This window comes from Gracilinanus agilis, chromosome 1 (genome assembly GCF_016433145.1).
Source record: "Gracilinanus agilis isolate LMUSP501 chromosome 1, AgileGrace, whole genome shotgun sequence".
Lineage (NCBI taxonomy): Eukaryota > Metazoa > Chordata > Mammalia > Didelphimorphia > Didelphidae > Gracilinanus > Gracilinanus agilis.
Genome location: NC_058130.1, coordinates 135,667,373 through 135,684,853, shown reverse-complemented (window position 1 = coordinate 135,684,853; position 17,481 = coordinate 135,667,373). Strand labels below are relative to the sequence as shown.

At 36.9% G+C, this 17,481-nt stretch overlaps 1 protein-coding gene across 1 annotated transcript in view; it reads right to left on the bottom strand.

Moving 5' to 3' along the window:
* Positions 1-17,481, bottom strand: part of IFT140 (intraflagellar transport 140) — a 204,100-nt gene that overhangs the window by 157,246 nt on the left and 29,373 nt on the right. Inside the window, exons 9-10 of the mRNA XM_044657419.1 lie at positions 9,537-9,740; positions 9,068-9,140 (exon numbers count right to left, since the gene is read on the bottom strand). Of these exons, the coding sequence (XP_044513354.1) occupies positions 9,068-9,140; positions 9,537-9,740 (277 nt within the window). The remainder of the gene's footprint in view (positions 1-9,067; positions 9,141-9,536; positions 9,741-17,481) is intronic.

Sequence of the window (17,481 nt, the reverse complement as noted above, 5' to 3'; positions counted from 1 at the left end):
TAGTTTACTTGTCAGATCTCTGGGAAAGGAAAGATTTTAAAACCAAGCAAGAGTTAGAGAAAATTACAAAATGTAAAATTAAATGATTTTGATTATATCAAACTAAAAAGCTTTTGTACAAACAAAAACAATGTAGCCAAAATTAGAAGGGAAACAACAAATTGGGAAAAAATCTTTATAACAAAAAACTCTGACAGGGGTCTAATTACTCAAATATACAAGGAGTTAAACCAATTGTATAAAAAAATGAAGCCATTCCCCAATTGATAAATGGGCAAGAGACGTAAACAGGCAATTTTCAGGTAAAGAAATCAAAAGTATCAATAAGCACATGAGAAAGTGTTCTAAATCTGTAATAATTAGGGAAATGCAAATTAAAACAACTCTGAGGTATCACCTCACACCTAGCAGATTGGCTAAAATGAAAGAAGGGGAGAGTAATGAATGTTGGTGGGGATGTGGTAAACTGGGACATTAATGCATTGCTGGTGGAGTTGTGAACTGATCCAACCATTCTGGCTGGCAATTTGGAACTATGCTCAAAGGGCTATAAAAGAATGCCTGTCCTTTGATTCAGCCATACCATTGTTGGGTTTGTACCCCAAAGAGATCATAGATAAACAGACTTGTACGAAAATATTTATAGCTGTACTTTTTGTGGTGGCAAAAAACTGGAAAATGAAGGTATGCCCTTCAATTGGGGAATGGCTGAACAAATTGTGGTATATGCTGGTGATGGAATACTATTGTGCTCAAAGGAATAATAAACTGGAGGAATTCCATGTGAACTGGAAAGACCTCCAGGAATTGATGGAGAGCAAAAGGAGCAGAGCCAGAAGAACACTGTACACAGAGACCAATACACTGTGGTAAAATCGAATGTAATGGACTTCTGTACTAGCAGCAATGCAATGACCCAGGACAATTCTGAGGGACTTATGGAAAAGAATGCTACCCACATTCAGAGGAAGAACTGCAGGAGTGGAAACAGAAGAAAAAAAAACTGCTTGAACACATGGGTCGAGGCGGACATGATTAGGGATGTAGACTCGAAACTACCACAGCAATGCAACTATCAACAATTTGGAAATAGGTCTTGATCAATGACACATGTTAAAACCAGTGGAAATACGCATCAGCCATGGCGGGGGGAGCTCTGGGGGTGAAGGGGAAAGTAAGAGCATAAAGTATGTAACCATGTTAACTTTTCTTAAAAAATCAATATTAATAAATGTTAAAAAAAAAAAATTCTGCTGGAGCTCTTACCTTTACTCTGTCGGTGTCATCCTGTCTCAAATGTGTTTCTTGTAAACAACATATAGTAGGATTGGTTTTTAATCCACTCTGCAATCTGCTTCCATTTTATTGGTGAACTCATTCCATCTACATTTACAGTTATGATTACCAACTGTGAATGCTCCTCCATCTTATTTTCCTCTATTGATCCTGCTCTTTTCCTTTGCACTGTGTCCCTCCTAGTTGGTGTTTTGCTTTTTATCACCACCTTCCTACTTCCCCCTCCTTCCTATTACAACTCTTCCTACCACCTTGTCTTATTGCCTTCCTATTTCTCTATAGGGTTAAGATAGGCTTCTATACCCCAGTGAGTATGGTTGCTATTCCTTCTCTGAGCTAGTTAAGATGAGAGTAAAGTTGAAGCATTGCCCATCACTTGGAACTTTACAGAGTGTGCATTACATTGTACTGCTATTGGCTTAGGCAGGACCTCAGGATCTGGATCTTGGTTTGGATTCAGGTTTAAAACCTGGAACAGTATATGTGGGGTAGGAGGGTGGCTTGTTTTTGCTTGCTCCTTACTTCTTGTTTTAGCCTCCTGTTGGCTGTTGTAGCAATCCAGGTATACACTAATCTTGATATTCAGAGTGCTCAAAAATTGACTCTTGTATTGCTTCTGATTGATTTCTGTAACTTTGGAGTTAAATTGAACCTTGCCAAATTCCTAGCCCTTCCCTAAGGCTACACTCAGGAAGATTGGTCAGTTATCTCAATCTCCTTGTTTTACCTAAAACAATCAATTAACATATGTGTCAAACAACTGTAGATGCCTTAGGTCATATGAACTCCTGATCTGGGCATTGTCTTAGAATCCCGCAGTTTGTATCTCATGATGATGACCTCATAATGTTAATGTATCAGACCACTTGGCTCTTCCCTTCCCCCTATACCAATAAAACCCCAATAAAAGTAGATATATGGCAGCTAAGGATTAAGTTCTGAACCATGGAAGTTCTTGACCATCAGAGCTCCTAACCATGGAAGCTTTTGACCACCAGAGCTTACTCACTGTCTGACTGCCTTATGCCAGAATTTTGTCTGCATGTCTTTATTCTTGCCTTATGTTCTCTATCCCTTAGTCCTTAACCAGTAACCCATTTTCTCTCAGTCCCTAGTTCCCCTTTCTGAGTGTCCTACCCACTAGGAATCTTCGTGGAGTGGGTGGACAGCTCCAGCTGTGCTCTCCTCTCACCCTAGTGACCCAGATGCTCTCTGCCTACCTTTCAAGTTGTTCTCTGCATAAAAGTTGCTTCACTCTGCCTCCTTGTTGGTTCTGTTGGTTCTTTCACTCCAGTATTCATTTTGTGGTGTTATTTTAAGATTGGTTGGAGAGAATTCTCAGAGTAGTTTCAAGCTTCCTTGCTTCTACTCTACCATATTGGCTCTGCCTTCCAAGTAGCATGGTAATTTCAAAGACATTATCTATCAACCAGGCTTTCAAGTAAGGGTTGGTCAAGTAAGGGTTGGATTAGATGATCTATAAAGTCCTTTCCAAGTCTTAGATTCTATAATTCCATTAGAATTTGTTGACAATTGCTAGGTGTTATGTTGGATATTAAAAATGTGTAAGAAAAGTTCTATGTCTTCAAACAGCAAGGTTAAATAACTTGCCTCTGGTCACATAAGTTTTTGAGATCAGATTTGACCTTTAGAAGATGAGTCTTTTTGACTCTGGGACTGGTGCTGTAACTACTGCACCACGTAGATACCCCACCTTGGGAGAATAAGCTTCCCTGTTTTATGACTTGCTTGAATTTTTTGATGATTGGGTCAGTGAATAATCTCTGCAACTGAATTTGTCATAGATTCCCTCCCATGATTTTAACAAATGTGTTAGGAAGAGAGTTTAAGTTTTCATTTTGTACTACCAAATGAATCTAAAAAAATCAATAAACAATAGGAATGGATGAATATTAAATTATATGCTCTTCTGAGTTAGTTGGGTGATTATGAATATGCAATCTTGTAAAAATATGTAATCTGTAGAAAATCAACTGTTAAAAACTAACTGTTCCTTTGATATATCTTCAGGATGGATACACTGGATACACACATTGAACATTCTAACAAATATTTTATAAAAGACAGTAAACAAGTGTTTTGGTACTTGCTGCCTTTCTTAGTCATCTTGAAAAAAATCATCTGTCATCTTTTCTTCTCTTTTGGAGAAGATCTGTTCTTGAGATCTTGAAAAACAATTCCTGTGTGTCTTTAAAATTATGTAACTACCAAGTCAGATTTCTTCTGCATGTATTTTGTTAGGTCCAGACATTCTTCATGATTTTATCTTAAGTCCCCTTGTTTCCTCACAACAAAGTCAGATTCCAAAAAGATATGGAAAGTTAAAACAATGGGCCAAGTCTAATTAGATGAAATTTAGAAGGGAACAAAAGTTACATTCTATGTTTGGGTAAAAAAAATTAACCGCACAATGACTTGATAGAGAAGGTATAATTAACAATACAACATATGCAAACAGTCTCAGGGGTTGGTTTTTTTGTTTTTATTTGAAATTTTTTAATTGATTTAGAATATTTTTCCATGGTTACATGGTTCATGTTCTTTCCCTCCCCTCTTCCCATAGCCAACAAGCAGTTCCACAGTCTCAGGGTTTTTTTGACAGACAGTAAGCTCAATGTGAGTCAGGCCCTGTGGCAGCAGAATCCAAATAAGGTAGTTTCACTACAGTCATAGAGAAGATGAGGTCACTCACTATAGCAGTATCCAAAGCTCTACCTTCATTTTATGTGTATTTATTGTCCTCTTTCCACTTTCATCTCCAAATAGTCTTGGGATTATTTGGCTTAGCTGAGCTTTATGCAAAGCTCTCTACAATCACATATTTCCCTCTAATACTTTATACTGTTTTGTTTTGTGAGGTGATATTGCCCACAATTTTTCATCATATTTTTCCATAATGTTTTACAATGAGCATGAACTTTAAATTAGTATTGTCCTTGGTTGCCAAGAGATTGTGTTTGGGAAGTGGAGTCAAAGTTCGTTTGGCCTTTTTGTTGAGGCTTAATCACTCTAAGAAATGATGATAAGAATCAATGTCATGGGACAGCTAGATAACACGGTGGATAGAGTGCCAAGCCTGGAGTCAAAAAGACATGAGTTAAAATGTGACCTCGAACACTTCCTTACCTGTGTGACTGGACAAGCCACTTAGCCCCAATTGCTTAGTCTTTACTGCTCTTTTCTCTTGGAATCAAGAATTAGTATTAATTCTAAGCCAGAAGATTAAGGTTTGAAAAAAAATTATGACTTTTGCCCATTCCTTATACACAGTTAATTGCTTTTTTAAAAAACAGTTTGGGTTAGAGCTTGTACATTGACATAGAACTTTTGTTTTCTTCTCATCTTATGTTTTATTCTAATTTGGTATCAATTTTTATCTTTATATACTCTGGTTGACACCTTGACATTGATTCTGAACTAATTAGCTATGGCTATAATCAAATGTTTTTGGTCAGGTAAGATACAATTTTATTTTTTAAATGTCATTTAGTCTCCACCATATCTCATACCTTTCAACTTTCTTCTGGAAGAATATATTAATTTAAAAAACAAAACCAAAAAAGAATGTATTAATTAAAACAAATCTGAATTTCCATTTCATACCCATTGAACTGGCAAAGATGACAATAGCAGTTCTTAGACAGGTCATGGAAGACAAGAATATTACTGATCTGTTTGAGGTGCTATGAATTGGTCCAATAATTCTGAAAAATAATTTGAGACTGCATACCAGAAGTGTGCCTACCCTTTGACCCAGCAGTAAAACTAGTAGGCATATATTCCCCCAAAGGTAGAAAATTGATACGACTAATATGTACAAAAATATTAATGGCATCTTTTTTTTATTGTAGCAAAGAACTTGAAACCATGTAGGTATCCATCAACTGAAGAATGGTAGAGACATGAATGTAATAGTATATTTTTGTCCCATAAGAAATGAAGAATATGACCAATTCTGAAAAATCTGGCAAGACTTTAACTTATTTATAGTGAAATGAGCAACATCAGATGAACAAATAACATGGTGACTCCAACAAAGAAAAGGAAAACAATTTTGAAAGACTACAGAATGTAGGTCATTCCATATGAGCTCTTTCCTTTCCCCCTTTTCTATATCTCAAAACCATTGATATTAACACCCTACTCTATTCTCTTCCCCCAGTCTCAGACAATTAAATGGCCTTCCCTTTACCAAGGCCAAACCCTACATATACCCCTGATCCCTTTCCATATTCTCCAGCAACAACCTCAATAATTCCCTTTCTCTCATCTTCAACATCTCCCTATCTCATAATTGCCAAATCTGATGGTCTTTTCTCAGTCCACATGCTTTTTTGACCTCTATGCTGCTAACCCTAATCCTAATTAACCCCTTCAGTCATCTCATCAACTATCTTGGGGGACTGCTGGGGAGGCCTAAACCAATCACACCTAGGAAAAGTCCTAGCCTACTCATCAAATGCCAATATAGAATGAACAGCCATCATCACAATTTATCCAACACTAACTCTGCTTCATCTAGTAATCTACTCACCATATTCTTAACCCTTTATTTCTCTTAAGTAACTAAAGTGAAATTCCTTGCAAACATATGAAACAAATCAAACCCAATAACTGTCATTATTCTGATAATCCTATTTAACACTAGGAAGTCTACTGCCCCAACAGGATTTATGTCAAAATAACTAATCCTCCAAAAATTCATCTTCCACAATAACAGCTATAGCAACTGCCATAGCTCTCTCTGCCCTACTAAACCTATTCTATATATGTATCATCTACACATCAACCTTTACAATATTTCCATCCATCAACAACTCAAAACTACATTGAACCTGCCCACCCACAAAAACAACCACACTCATCCTAATACTAACAATTCTCATTTCCCATTCCTTCCATTAACCTCAATATATTCATCACCTTGGCCTGAGAATTTACTAGTCTTTATCTTGCCATTCAAATAATATAATTAAGTTAAATTCTTACAATGCTAAGGCTTAGGTAGTCCTATTTTAACTACTTCTTTGCAATTCAATGTATAATTATACTTCAAAGCCATCACAAAAACTTGGAATTAATCATTTCACACTCTCATCTCTCTTCTCTGCTTCTTCTTTTTCTTTGTTAGCTTATCATGATCTTATAGAATAATTGTGGATGTTAAAGGTCTATCTTGGGTCTTCTCTTCATTTCTCTTTACACTTTCTTTTGGAGATTTCATAAACTCCCATGGGCTTAAATATCATATCTATATAGATGTCTCATAAATAAATTATGTTCTCTCTGGATCCAAAGTTGGGTTATCATCAACTATGTATTTGACATTCCAAGTTTGATACCTCATTCTCAGGTTAAAACCATCTTTCAGTACTAGTAGCTAGCATTTATATAGCATCTCCAATGTACAAGGCACTGTAGTAAGAATATTTTTACAAACATTATTTGATTCTCACAACCCTGGGAAGGAGGAAGCTATTATTATCCCCATTTTATAGTAGAGGAGAATGAGTCACACACAGGTTAAATGTCTTACTCAAAGTCACACAGCTAGTTAAGTATCTAAAGCAAGATTTAAACTCACATCTTACTGACTAGATTTAGCACTTAATCTGCTGCACTGCCTAACTGCCTCACAGAGCTAAGAAAACTAGCAAACATGATTACTAAGACACTATTGGGGGTCTTTTTAAAGGATCTGGAGAATGGAAAAGGTATCGCGGTACTAGAGAATGGTAAATATTCTACAATTTTAAAAAAGAACAAAAAGATGTCAGGGTCTTTGAAATTGGTAGGAAACTTGACTTCTGGCTTTTGTTCCTATCAAAATCATGATATAGGGACAGTTTGTGAGGACTTAGAAAGAGAATAAGCCATCATGAAAGTAAATGTGACTTCATCAAGTTCAAAAAAACCTTATTTCCTTTAAAAAAATTATTGAATTTTGGTTTGACAGATCATACAAAACCCCATACCTTTTACAAGTGAATTCCCAACAATGTATAATTCCTAAAAATAGTTTCTAACAAAAAGTGATTTTCTACTGATAGTATATGCAACCTTAAACCTTTGGAATTTTCTTTGTTAAAACAAAAGGGGCAGATGTTTGCTTTAAGAGTTTGTTGTTGTTGTTCAGTTCAGCCCTAATTCTTTGTGACCCGATTATGGATTTGTTTTTTCTTTGGCAAAAATTTTTGACATGATTTACTACTTCCTTCTCCAGTGGATTAAGGCAAACAGTAGTTAAGTGACTTGCCCAGAGTATCACAGATAAGTATATTAGGCCAGATTTTAATTCATCTTCCTGACTCTATGCCTGGAACTCTATCCACTTATCTAGCTATCTCCAAGGCAAAGAAAGGTTAAATGACTTGCCAGAGTCATATAGTATTTGAAGCCAAATTTGAATTCAGATCCTCTCATCTCCAGATCCACTGCTCTACTCCACTGAGCCATCTAGCTACCTTTATGAATTAGTACCAGTATTTAATTTTTAAGATTTCTGTTTTGTAGTTAAAGTTGTCTTCATTCATATAGCTATAGTTCAGAAATAGGTTTTGCTTTGTTTATTCTGTATCACTTTATATAAGTCTTTTTTCATATTTCTTTGAGTTCTTTTTCTTTATGATACATTAAATCCCATGGTATGTTAATATTCACATATCACAAGTCAGACACAATTATAATTCCCTAGTTTGGACAAGATTGTGCTGCTATGACTATTTTCATACAAATATAACTTTTCTTGTTATTGACAACAAATATGTAGTTTTGTCCACTAGAATGATGTAAAGACTGAAGAACTGCTAAACAAGAACTATTTGAAGGACCTGAGGATGTTGAACTTGGGGAAAAAAGTCTCAAGTTGAACATGATAGATATCTTCCAGTATTTAAGGGCTGACATTGTTTGGATATAACTAAGAACAAAGGATTTAAGTTTTAGAGGTATAGTTAAGTTTGATACAAGAAAAAACCTCCAAACAATTAGAGCTGTCTAAAAGGAGAATGGGTTTTCTTAGGAGCCAGTAGGTTTGCCCTCAGTGGAGGTCTTCAAGCCGAGGTTTATGGATACTTTTGGGGGATGTTGTATAAAGAATTATTAGTCAGGGTTGCTAGCATCTGAGATTCTTTCTGATGTCAAGGTTCTGGGACTGTTTCATTTGTAATGAGAATAAGAATACAGAACTGACTCAGTTTCTTCATAAGTATATCAACTCAATTATAGGGCAAAGTTTGCATATTAAAGAGTCCTGAGAGAAACTAATATTTAGAGATAATCTAATACCTAGGTGAATCTTAGTAACCACAGCCTTTCTCTTGCTACACTGTCATTGCTGCTGCTTGAAGGGAAAAGGAGCTACATGGGACCAAGGGCTCCTCAGTGTCTTATCAATCTATCTCATTGGAGCAATGGGCAAAAAGTTCATTATCAAGTGGCCAACTTTTGGATGACAAGCAATCAGTAGTTAGTAATGCTGGTCCTTGTTAAACAGATATAATGACAATATTAAAAACCTCTTCGATGCAAGGAACTTTTCAGAGTTTTCACTCTGCTGATATAGCCATTGAGAAATTCAGGCTGAGAGTACTACTTTTATGAAAGAAAAACCAAATAAACAGAATTTTAAGTTAGACCATACTTCTATTCTTACAAAGAGATCATTTTGCAAATACATACCTAATGTGAATTGTGTCAGAAAGATAAAACACTGAGCTTTTATTCATTTTAGAAAAGAAGTAGCCTTTACCTGCATTTCGTAATGAGGCTCCAGAGGGCTCAAAGATAGCTACTTGCTTCCCATTCCAGACTGCAACAGCATCCTGAAAAGAATAAATATAATTAAGGGGAAATTCTTTTAAAAGTAAGATTCTACCCTTACATTGTCCTTAAAATTTTTCTCTCTACATTTTATTTAATGATCTCTTTCCATTCTTTGTCTTCCTATTTGTACATCCTTTGAGAGCATAAGCTAAGCCTGTGTTTATGTTATTCAAAACATTCCCCAACAATTGAACATGATTTTCATTGTAGAAGTGACTGATTAGGTGATCAATTATGAAAATGCTACCTGGAATGGAGGACGAGCTTAAGATATCTTAAGAGAAGACTCAGAGATGGCCATTTGTCATTCTTAGAAAAGATGGATACTCCATTGGGTATTTATTTCAAATTGAATGTGTTCCATTTAATTCAAGATTAATGGTCACTTTTATTACCTTGGTGGCAAAAGCCCCACTGATGTGCATCTCTGTACGAAGGCTGAATGTCATTCCGGTGAAGAAGAAGGTCACATTTAGCAGATTTGGTGACACCTGAACCACTGCCACCTGCTGGTGGAAATGTGATGACATCGCCTGTTCACTGAGGATGATCACAGAGCTGATGTTGTTTACTGCCAAAAGGTTCTTCCTAGAGCCCCACTGCATTCAAATAGTGAAAGAGAAACATGAGAAATTGGAAGAAGAATACTAAGATACTAAGAAGAACATTCTTGATGATTAACATCTATAGTTAATAATTTTCCTTTTTGGGGGTATGAAATTTTATTTCCCCCCCAATTATATGTAAAAAGTTTCAAACATTTCTCAAAGAATATTGGGTCTCCATTCTGAAAGGTTATTTGGAATTATGCACAAAGGGCTTTAAAAGGATGCATACACTTTGATCCAGCAATACCACTACTGGGTTTGTACCCCAAAGAGATAATAATGAAAAATATTTGCACAAAAATATTCATAGCTGCACTCTTTGTAGTGGTAAAAAATTGGAAAATGAGGGAGTGTCCCTCAATTGGGGAATGGCTGAACAAATTGTGGTATCTGATGGTGGTGGAATACTATTGTTTTGTAAGGAGTGATGAACTAGAGGATTTCTATATGAACTGGAAGTGGAAAGACCTCCAAGAACTGATGCAGAGAGAAATGAGCAGAACCAAGAGAACAATGTACACAGAAAGTGAAACACTGTGGAACTATCCAATGTAATAGACTTTACTATTAATAGCAAAAATAATCCAGGATATTCCTGAGGGACTTATGAGAAAGAATGCTATCCACATTGAGAGAAAGAACATGGGAGTAGAAACACAAAAGAAAAACTAATGAATAAGTGATTATCACTTTTTCACTTGTTTATATAGGTATATGATTTGGGGTTTTGATTTTAAAAGGCTGCTCTATGGTAAAAATGAATAATGTGGAAATAGGTATCAAATGTTAACATTTGTACAACTCAGTAGAATTGCTTGTTGGCTCTGTGAGAGGGGAGACATGGAAAAATATTTTTTTTAATTAAAATTAAAAGAAAAGAATAGAATATTGGGTCTCAAATTCTTTCCCTCCCTGCCAAATCCCTAACCCACTTGACAATCTCATATAGATTTTACATGTAAAACATGCTTCCATATTAATTCTTTTGAGGAAAGAAACTCAAATAGGAAAAACATTAAGAAAGTGAAAAAAAATTTTCTTTGGTCTAGATTCAGACTCAGTTCTTTTTCCCTAAAATCAGATGGCATTTTTTATTATGAGTCTTCTGGGCTAGTTTTAGATCATGATATTGCTGAGAATAGCTGTTGTTCCCAGTTGATCATTATAAAGTATTTCTGTCACAATGTTCTCTTGGTTCTGCTTATTTCACTCTGCTTCAGTTCATGTAAGACTTTCCAGGCTTTTCTGAACTCCTACTACTTGTCATTTCTTACAGTACAAGTGCGGAGTGAAATTCTGGGGGGAACTGAAACCCCAAAATCACTCTAATGAACAGACAAGAGGCTTGATGCTGGCAGAGTTCACATGGCTTTATTTAGAGGCATGAGTGGGGGTCAAAGAGTGAAGAACACTGTCTGGGCCTTAGACAGTATCCTCATAAGGGGTGGGGTAAAGGGGCATGGGTGAGGCATACTACCTGGGTAGGTAGCATGCTCACAAGGGGTGGGGGTGTAGGTGTAGGGTGAGGGAATAAGGGATTCAACACAATACTATTCCACCTTCCCATCATCTGTATTTTATTCTACCTTTTTCTATCTTCCTTTCTGTCCAAGGATTTATCAGGTTGCAACAATTCAGGCCTTAGGTTTGCATTTTTTTTAGTTGAGTCAGGGTTTTAGGCCTGTCCAAGGATTTATCAGATTCAGGAAACATTTTTTGACACATTACCCGGGCCATAGCATTGCAACATTTCTTGGGACATGTAGTTAAGATTATAACTTGTAAGTTTTGAGATTTCTCTCAAAGGAATTAGTTCACCCCTAAATTTCTTCCCATGAGAACAATAGAAAAGAGGGGCAGTCTCTTAGCCACATTTGAAAAAGAGTATATATTAAAGGTCTATATTAATATATATGTATAAAGCTGTTTGGGGAGGAGGTTTCTTCTACTCTTCAAAAGGAGAGATTGATATCTCCTAGTAGAGGGCACCTAACTTCACAATTTTTCTACAGGAAGTTGCCAATCTATAATTATTAATACTAATCAATGTATATTGGGGAATAATGCACAAATTTCATCCCATACATAGTCATATACTATAACTTACTCAGCTATTCCCTAATTGATGAGTATCCCTCCTAGTGTTAATTTTCTAGGGACTAGAAAAACTACATTTGTTGACTGACATTTACTCCAAACTTAGGATGACCAAATATTTTGCCCTAGGAAAAGTGTTTTTTGATTTGAAGGCACAAATGTGGAAGTAACTGAGAAAAAAAACACAAATAGAAATGAAAGGATTTCTTTCACCTCAACATATTGATATATATTCATAAAGAAAATAAGCATTTAGAAGTCATTACTCTGTGCTGGGTACCACACTAATATAAGCTCATTTGATCCTCAAAATAACCCCAGGACAGAGGTCCTATTATTATCCCCATTTTTATAGCTAAGGAAACTGAGGCAGAGGTGAAGTGACTTGTCCAAGGTTACATAGCTAGTGAGTGACTGAGCAAGAATGGACTCGTGTCCCTGACTACAAGCCCAATACTCTATTACATCATTTAGCTGTGTCTAACAATGAGAAGAATCATTATAAAAATTATCACTCTCAATATAATGTACAACACTCAGGATAACATCTTAAATTTCCACTAATGTGGTGATAGAGTTTACAAATTTGAGTTAAGCACTTCTACTCTAAACATCATCACCAGGCCTCTTTTGAGTTTATAGTCAGTAGAAATTAAAAAGTGACTACCTCTAAGTTTTTATTCCTAAATAAATATAATTATCTTAAAAGTAATCCCTTTAATTTATAACTGCTACTATATCACCCCTGTATCAGCTTATACACAAGCTATATAATGTGCAAATTTGCAGTCACACAGTACATAAATGACTAAGCAATTTCTCTGGTCTTTCAAATAAATGTTTAAAATTTCTCTTAAAATTTAAGTCTTTGATCCTGTGGATATATAAAGGTATGAATGAATTCTTGTTCAATAAAGTCTTATCTCTGATGTATAATACTCTAATTTTTCACAGAAACTACATTATCAATGAAAAGTTTCTTTGTCTAGTCTGCTTATAAATATACCTACAAATGCCTATAAACAATTCTAAGCACATGCTAACATGTAAATGAATGCTGTAGTTCTGCTTTATAAATGTATTGATTTATACACATAAAAACTGAATGGGTTGCATTCAGCATTGTTTTAATTTATTTGGCTTTTTGAGCAACTTAATTCATATTGTTGCCTCTTCAAATCAGAACTAAATATTTTCCTTTGCATTTAAATAAACACATTTATTCAGTGTCAATCACTTAACACAGGGGTTCTTAATTTTGTGTGTGTCTTGGATGCCTATGGAAGTATGGTAAAGCCTATAGATCACTTTAGAATAAAGTTTTTTAATGCATTAAATAAAATTCATAGAATTAAATGAAACCAGTAGTACTGGAATTCAGTTGTCAAAAAAGGAAATATTTTTAAAGTTTATGAACCCCAAGTTAAGTACCTTTGATTAAGATAACTACCATTGCTTATCTAATAAAATGTGTTTCAAACAATGTACAGGGTTCAAATGGAAATTTGGAAAATTTAGCTCTAAACATAGGGGTACAAGAGCCTAATGGATACTTGAATAGCATTAGATTATTTTCCCTGTTGTTAGTCATCCAAATGATAGAATCTTTTCATACACTAACACCTTTGACTCAAAATCCATTAATGTGTATCATAATATTTCATCAATGTTAGAAGACCAAATTATTTTTAATGTTTAAGAGCTTAAAAAATGGAAATGAATGTTTACAAATTTGAGTTACTTATAGAATGATTAAATTCTAGACCTCTAGCACAAGCATTTTCCAGCTTTTAAAAAATTAAAAAAATCGTGAGGGATATTAATTTTTTAAATTTCTTGCTTGAGAAGTGAATTAGTGGGGACAGCTGAGTGGCTCAGTGGATTGAGAGCCAGGTTCAGAGATGGGAGGTACTGGGTTCAAATCTGACCTCAGACATTTTCTGGCTGTGTGACCCTAGGCAAGTCACTTAACCTCCATTGCCTAGCCCTTACCATTCTTCTGCCAGAGAACAAATACACAGTATTGATTCTAAGATGGAAGGTAAAGGTTTAAAAAAAGAAGTGAATTAGTCTTTTGCTATGACTTAAAGAATTCTCAGTGTTCATGGTAAGATGAGCTAGTATAATAAAAAAGACAATCCTACCTAAATTAATTTACTTATTCAGTGCCATACCTACCAAACTAGCAAAAAACTATTTTAGAAAATTAGAAAAAAAATAGCAAAATTCATCTGGAAGAACAAAAGATCAAGAATATTAAGGGAACTAATGAAAAAAATGTGAAGGATGAAGCCCTAGCAGTACCAGATCTTAAACTGTACTATAAAGCAATGATCTTCAAAACAATATGGTAGGGGGCAGCTGGGTAGCTCAGTGGAGTGAGAGTCAGACCTCGAGACAGGAGGTCCTAGGTTCAAACCCGGCCTCAGACACTTCCCAGCTGTGTGACCCTGGGCAAGTCACTTGACCCCCATTGCCCACCCTTACCAATCTTCCACCTAAGAGACAATACACCAAGGTACAAGGGTTAAAAAAAACAAACAAACAAAAAAAAAAAAAACAATATGGTACTGGCTAAGAGACAGAAGGGAGGATCAATGGAATAGACGAGGTAAATGACCTCAGCAAGACAATGTATGATAAACCCAAAGATCCCAGTTGTTGGGACAAGAACCCACTATTTGACAAAAACTGCTGGAAAAACTGGAAAACAGTATGGGAGAGATTAGGTTTAGATGGGCATCTCATACCCTATGTCCATGATGTCAATTGGTGCCAAAGACAACACCTGAGAGGCTCTGTGGGCACGCCCACACCCTTCCCAGTGGTTGCTCCCTTCCCCCTCTCCACTGCACCTCTCGGTCCCAGTGCGCTCCCTCCCCTGAGTGGAACCCTCAGGTCCTACCCCTCCTTTTCTCCCTCCCTTGGGGACTAGGAGCCGTAGTGGGACGATCTCTTCTCCTACCACCTGGCCCAGCCCTACCCCCTAAAAGATCTCTATTTTTTCCTTCCTTCCCAACCAGCCTCCAGTCTGGGGGGTGACCCCTCCCCCAAAGGCTAACTGTGCTTCCTTCACCTCCTGCATCCACTCCGAGGTGGGTTGCAACCCAACCGGCAGCCCAAGAGAGGCAGGATGCAGGGGCGGGTCACTGGCTGCTGGAGACGGCTTCCCTCCCACCACGAGGGGGCTGGGAGCGAGTCCAGCCCATCCCCCAAATGCAGAGGAGGGGAGCTTAGTCTCTAAGCCGACACTCTCCCCCAGAGTATGCCCCCCCTCCCCAAGTCCCTGTGGCGGCAGGAGGCGGTTCCCCTTGGGAAAGGCACAAGTCAGCTGGGAGCCGGCCACAAAGCTCCGGGGTGGCTCCGAAGGGGTATGCTTGGTCTCTGAGTCGCTCCCCCAGGCTTCCCCGACCTCCAACCTTCCCCCCTGATCCAAGCAGGGCAGCAGCACCCTCCTCCCTCAACCAGACCCCAGGGGCGAGTCCCTGCAGCTGCAGAAGGCAGCTTCCCCCTGAGCAGGCATGAGCCAGCTGGGAGCTGGCCTCCCCCTGAACTCTGGGGAGGAGGCAATCAGTCTCTCTAAGCTTCCTCTCTCCCAAGGCTTCTCAGGCAAGGGCTGGGTGCAGGGACGGGTCCTCACAGCCCCAGGAAGCGGCTTGGGGGTGAAGGGGGGGGGGGTGGCGAGGGAGCTGGGAGCCTGGTCACAAACTCCAGTGTTAAGGGGCGGGGGCCCTGCATGGGGTCCCTAAAAAGTTCTAAAAGGTCCGTCATCACTGCCCTATACCAAGATAAGATTTAAACATAAAGAGTGATATTTAAGTAAGTTAGGTGAACATGGAATAGTATACCTGCCAGATCTATGGGGAAGGAAAGAATTTAAGATAGAGATAGAGAACATTACAAGATGTAAAATGAATAATTTTGATAATATTGAATTTAAAAGGGTTTGAACAAACAAAACCAATGCAACCAAAATTAGAAGAGAAGCAACAAATTGGGGAAAATTTTTATAACAAAATTTTCTGACAAAGGTCTAATTTCTCAAATATACAAAGAACTAAGTCAAATGTATAAGAAACCAAATCATTCCCCAATTGACAAATGGTCAAGGAATATAAATAGGCAGTTTTTAGATGAAGAAATCAAAACTATCAATAATCAGATGAAAAAAAATGTTCTAAATCCCTCCTGATTAGAGAAAGACAGATCAAAACAATTCTGAGGTACCACCTTATACCTAGCAGATTGGCCAAAATTACAGGAAAGGAAATTAATAAATGTTGGAGGAAATAGGGCAAAAAGGATCTAACCATTGATCAACCAACTGATCCAACTATTCTGGAAGGCAATTTGGAATTATGCCCAAAGGACTTTAAAAGAATTCATGCCCAGGGCAGCTGGATGGCTCAGTGGATTGAGAGCCAGGCCTAGAGATGGGAGGTCCTAGGTTCAAATACAGCCTCAGACACTTCCCAGATGTGTGACTCTGGGCAAGTCACTTAACCCCCATTGCCTAACCCTGTAACAAATAAAAAAATTAATATAGAGGATATATATAAAAGATATTAGGGTTTAAAAAATTAAAAAAAAATTCATGCCCTTTGATCCAGCTATACCGTTATTGGGATGAACTGCTTGATTTCTATAAGAATTGGGAAGATCTCCATGAACTGATACAGAGTGAAATGAACAGAACCAGGAGAACATTATATACACAGTAAATGAAACACTGTGGGACGATCATATGTAATAGATTTTGCTACTAAAAGTAATGCAATGATCCAGGACAATTCTGAAGGACTTATAAGAAAGAATGTTATCCACATCTAGAGAAAGAACAATGGGAGTAGAAATCCAGAAGAAAGCATATGATTTATCTCTTATTTATACAGGTATATAATTTGAGGTTTTGGTTTTAAAAGATTACTTTATTACAAAAATGAATAATATGGAAATAGGATTTCAGTGATAATATATGTATAACTCAATGAAATTGCTTGTCAACTCCAGGAGCAGGGAGAGAAAAGGGCAGGGAGACAACAAGGATCATGTAACCATGTGGAAAAAAATGTTTTTACATTAAAAATTTTTTTTAATTTTTATTTTAAAATATTTGTCCATATTTATAGGATTCATTTTCTTTCCTTCCCCTCTCCCAGAGCCAACAAGCATTTCCACTGGGTTGTACAAATGTTATCACTTGATACCTATTTCCATATTATTCATTTTTGCTATAGAGCAATTTTTTAAGGCCTAAATCCCAAATCACATACCCATATATACATGTGATAAGTAATGCTATATCTTTTGTTTTTGCATTTTTATACTCAATATGCATTGTTCTTTCTCTCAGTGTAAATAGCATTCTTTTACATAAGTCCTCTTTGAGTGTCCTGGCTTGTTGCATTGCTACTAGTAGCAAGGTCCATTACATTGGATTTTTCCACAATGTTTTACTTTCTGTGTATAATGTTCTTCTGGTCTGCTCATTCTGGTCTGCTCATTTCACTCTGCATCAATTCATGAAGGTTCTCCCAGTTCATATGGAAATCCTCCAGATCATTATTCCTTACAACACAATAGTATTCCATCACCATCATATGCCACGATTTGTTCAGCCATTTCCCAATCAAGG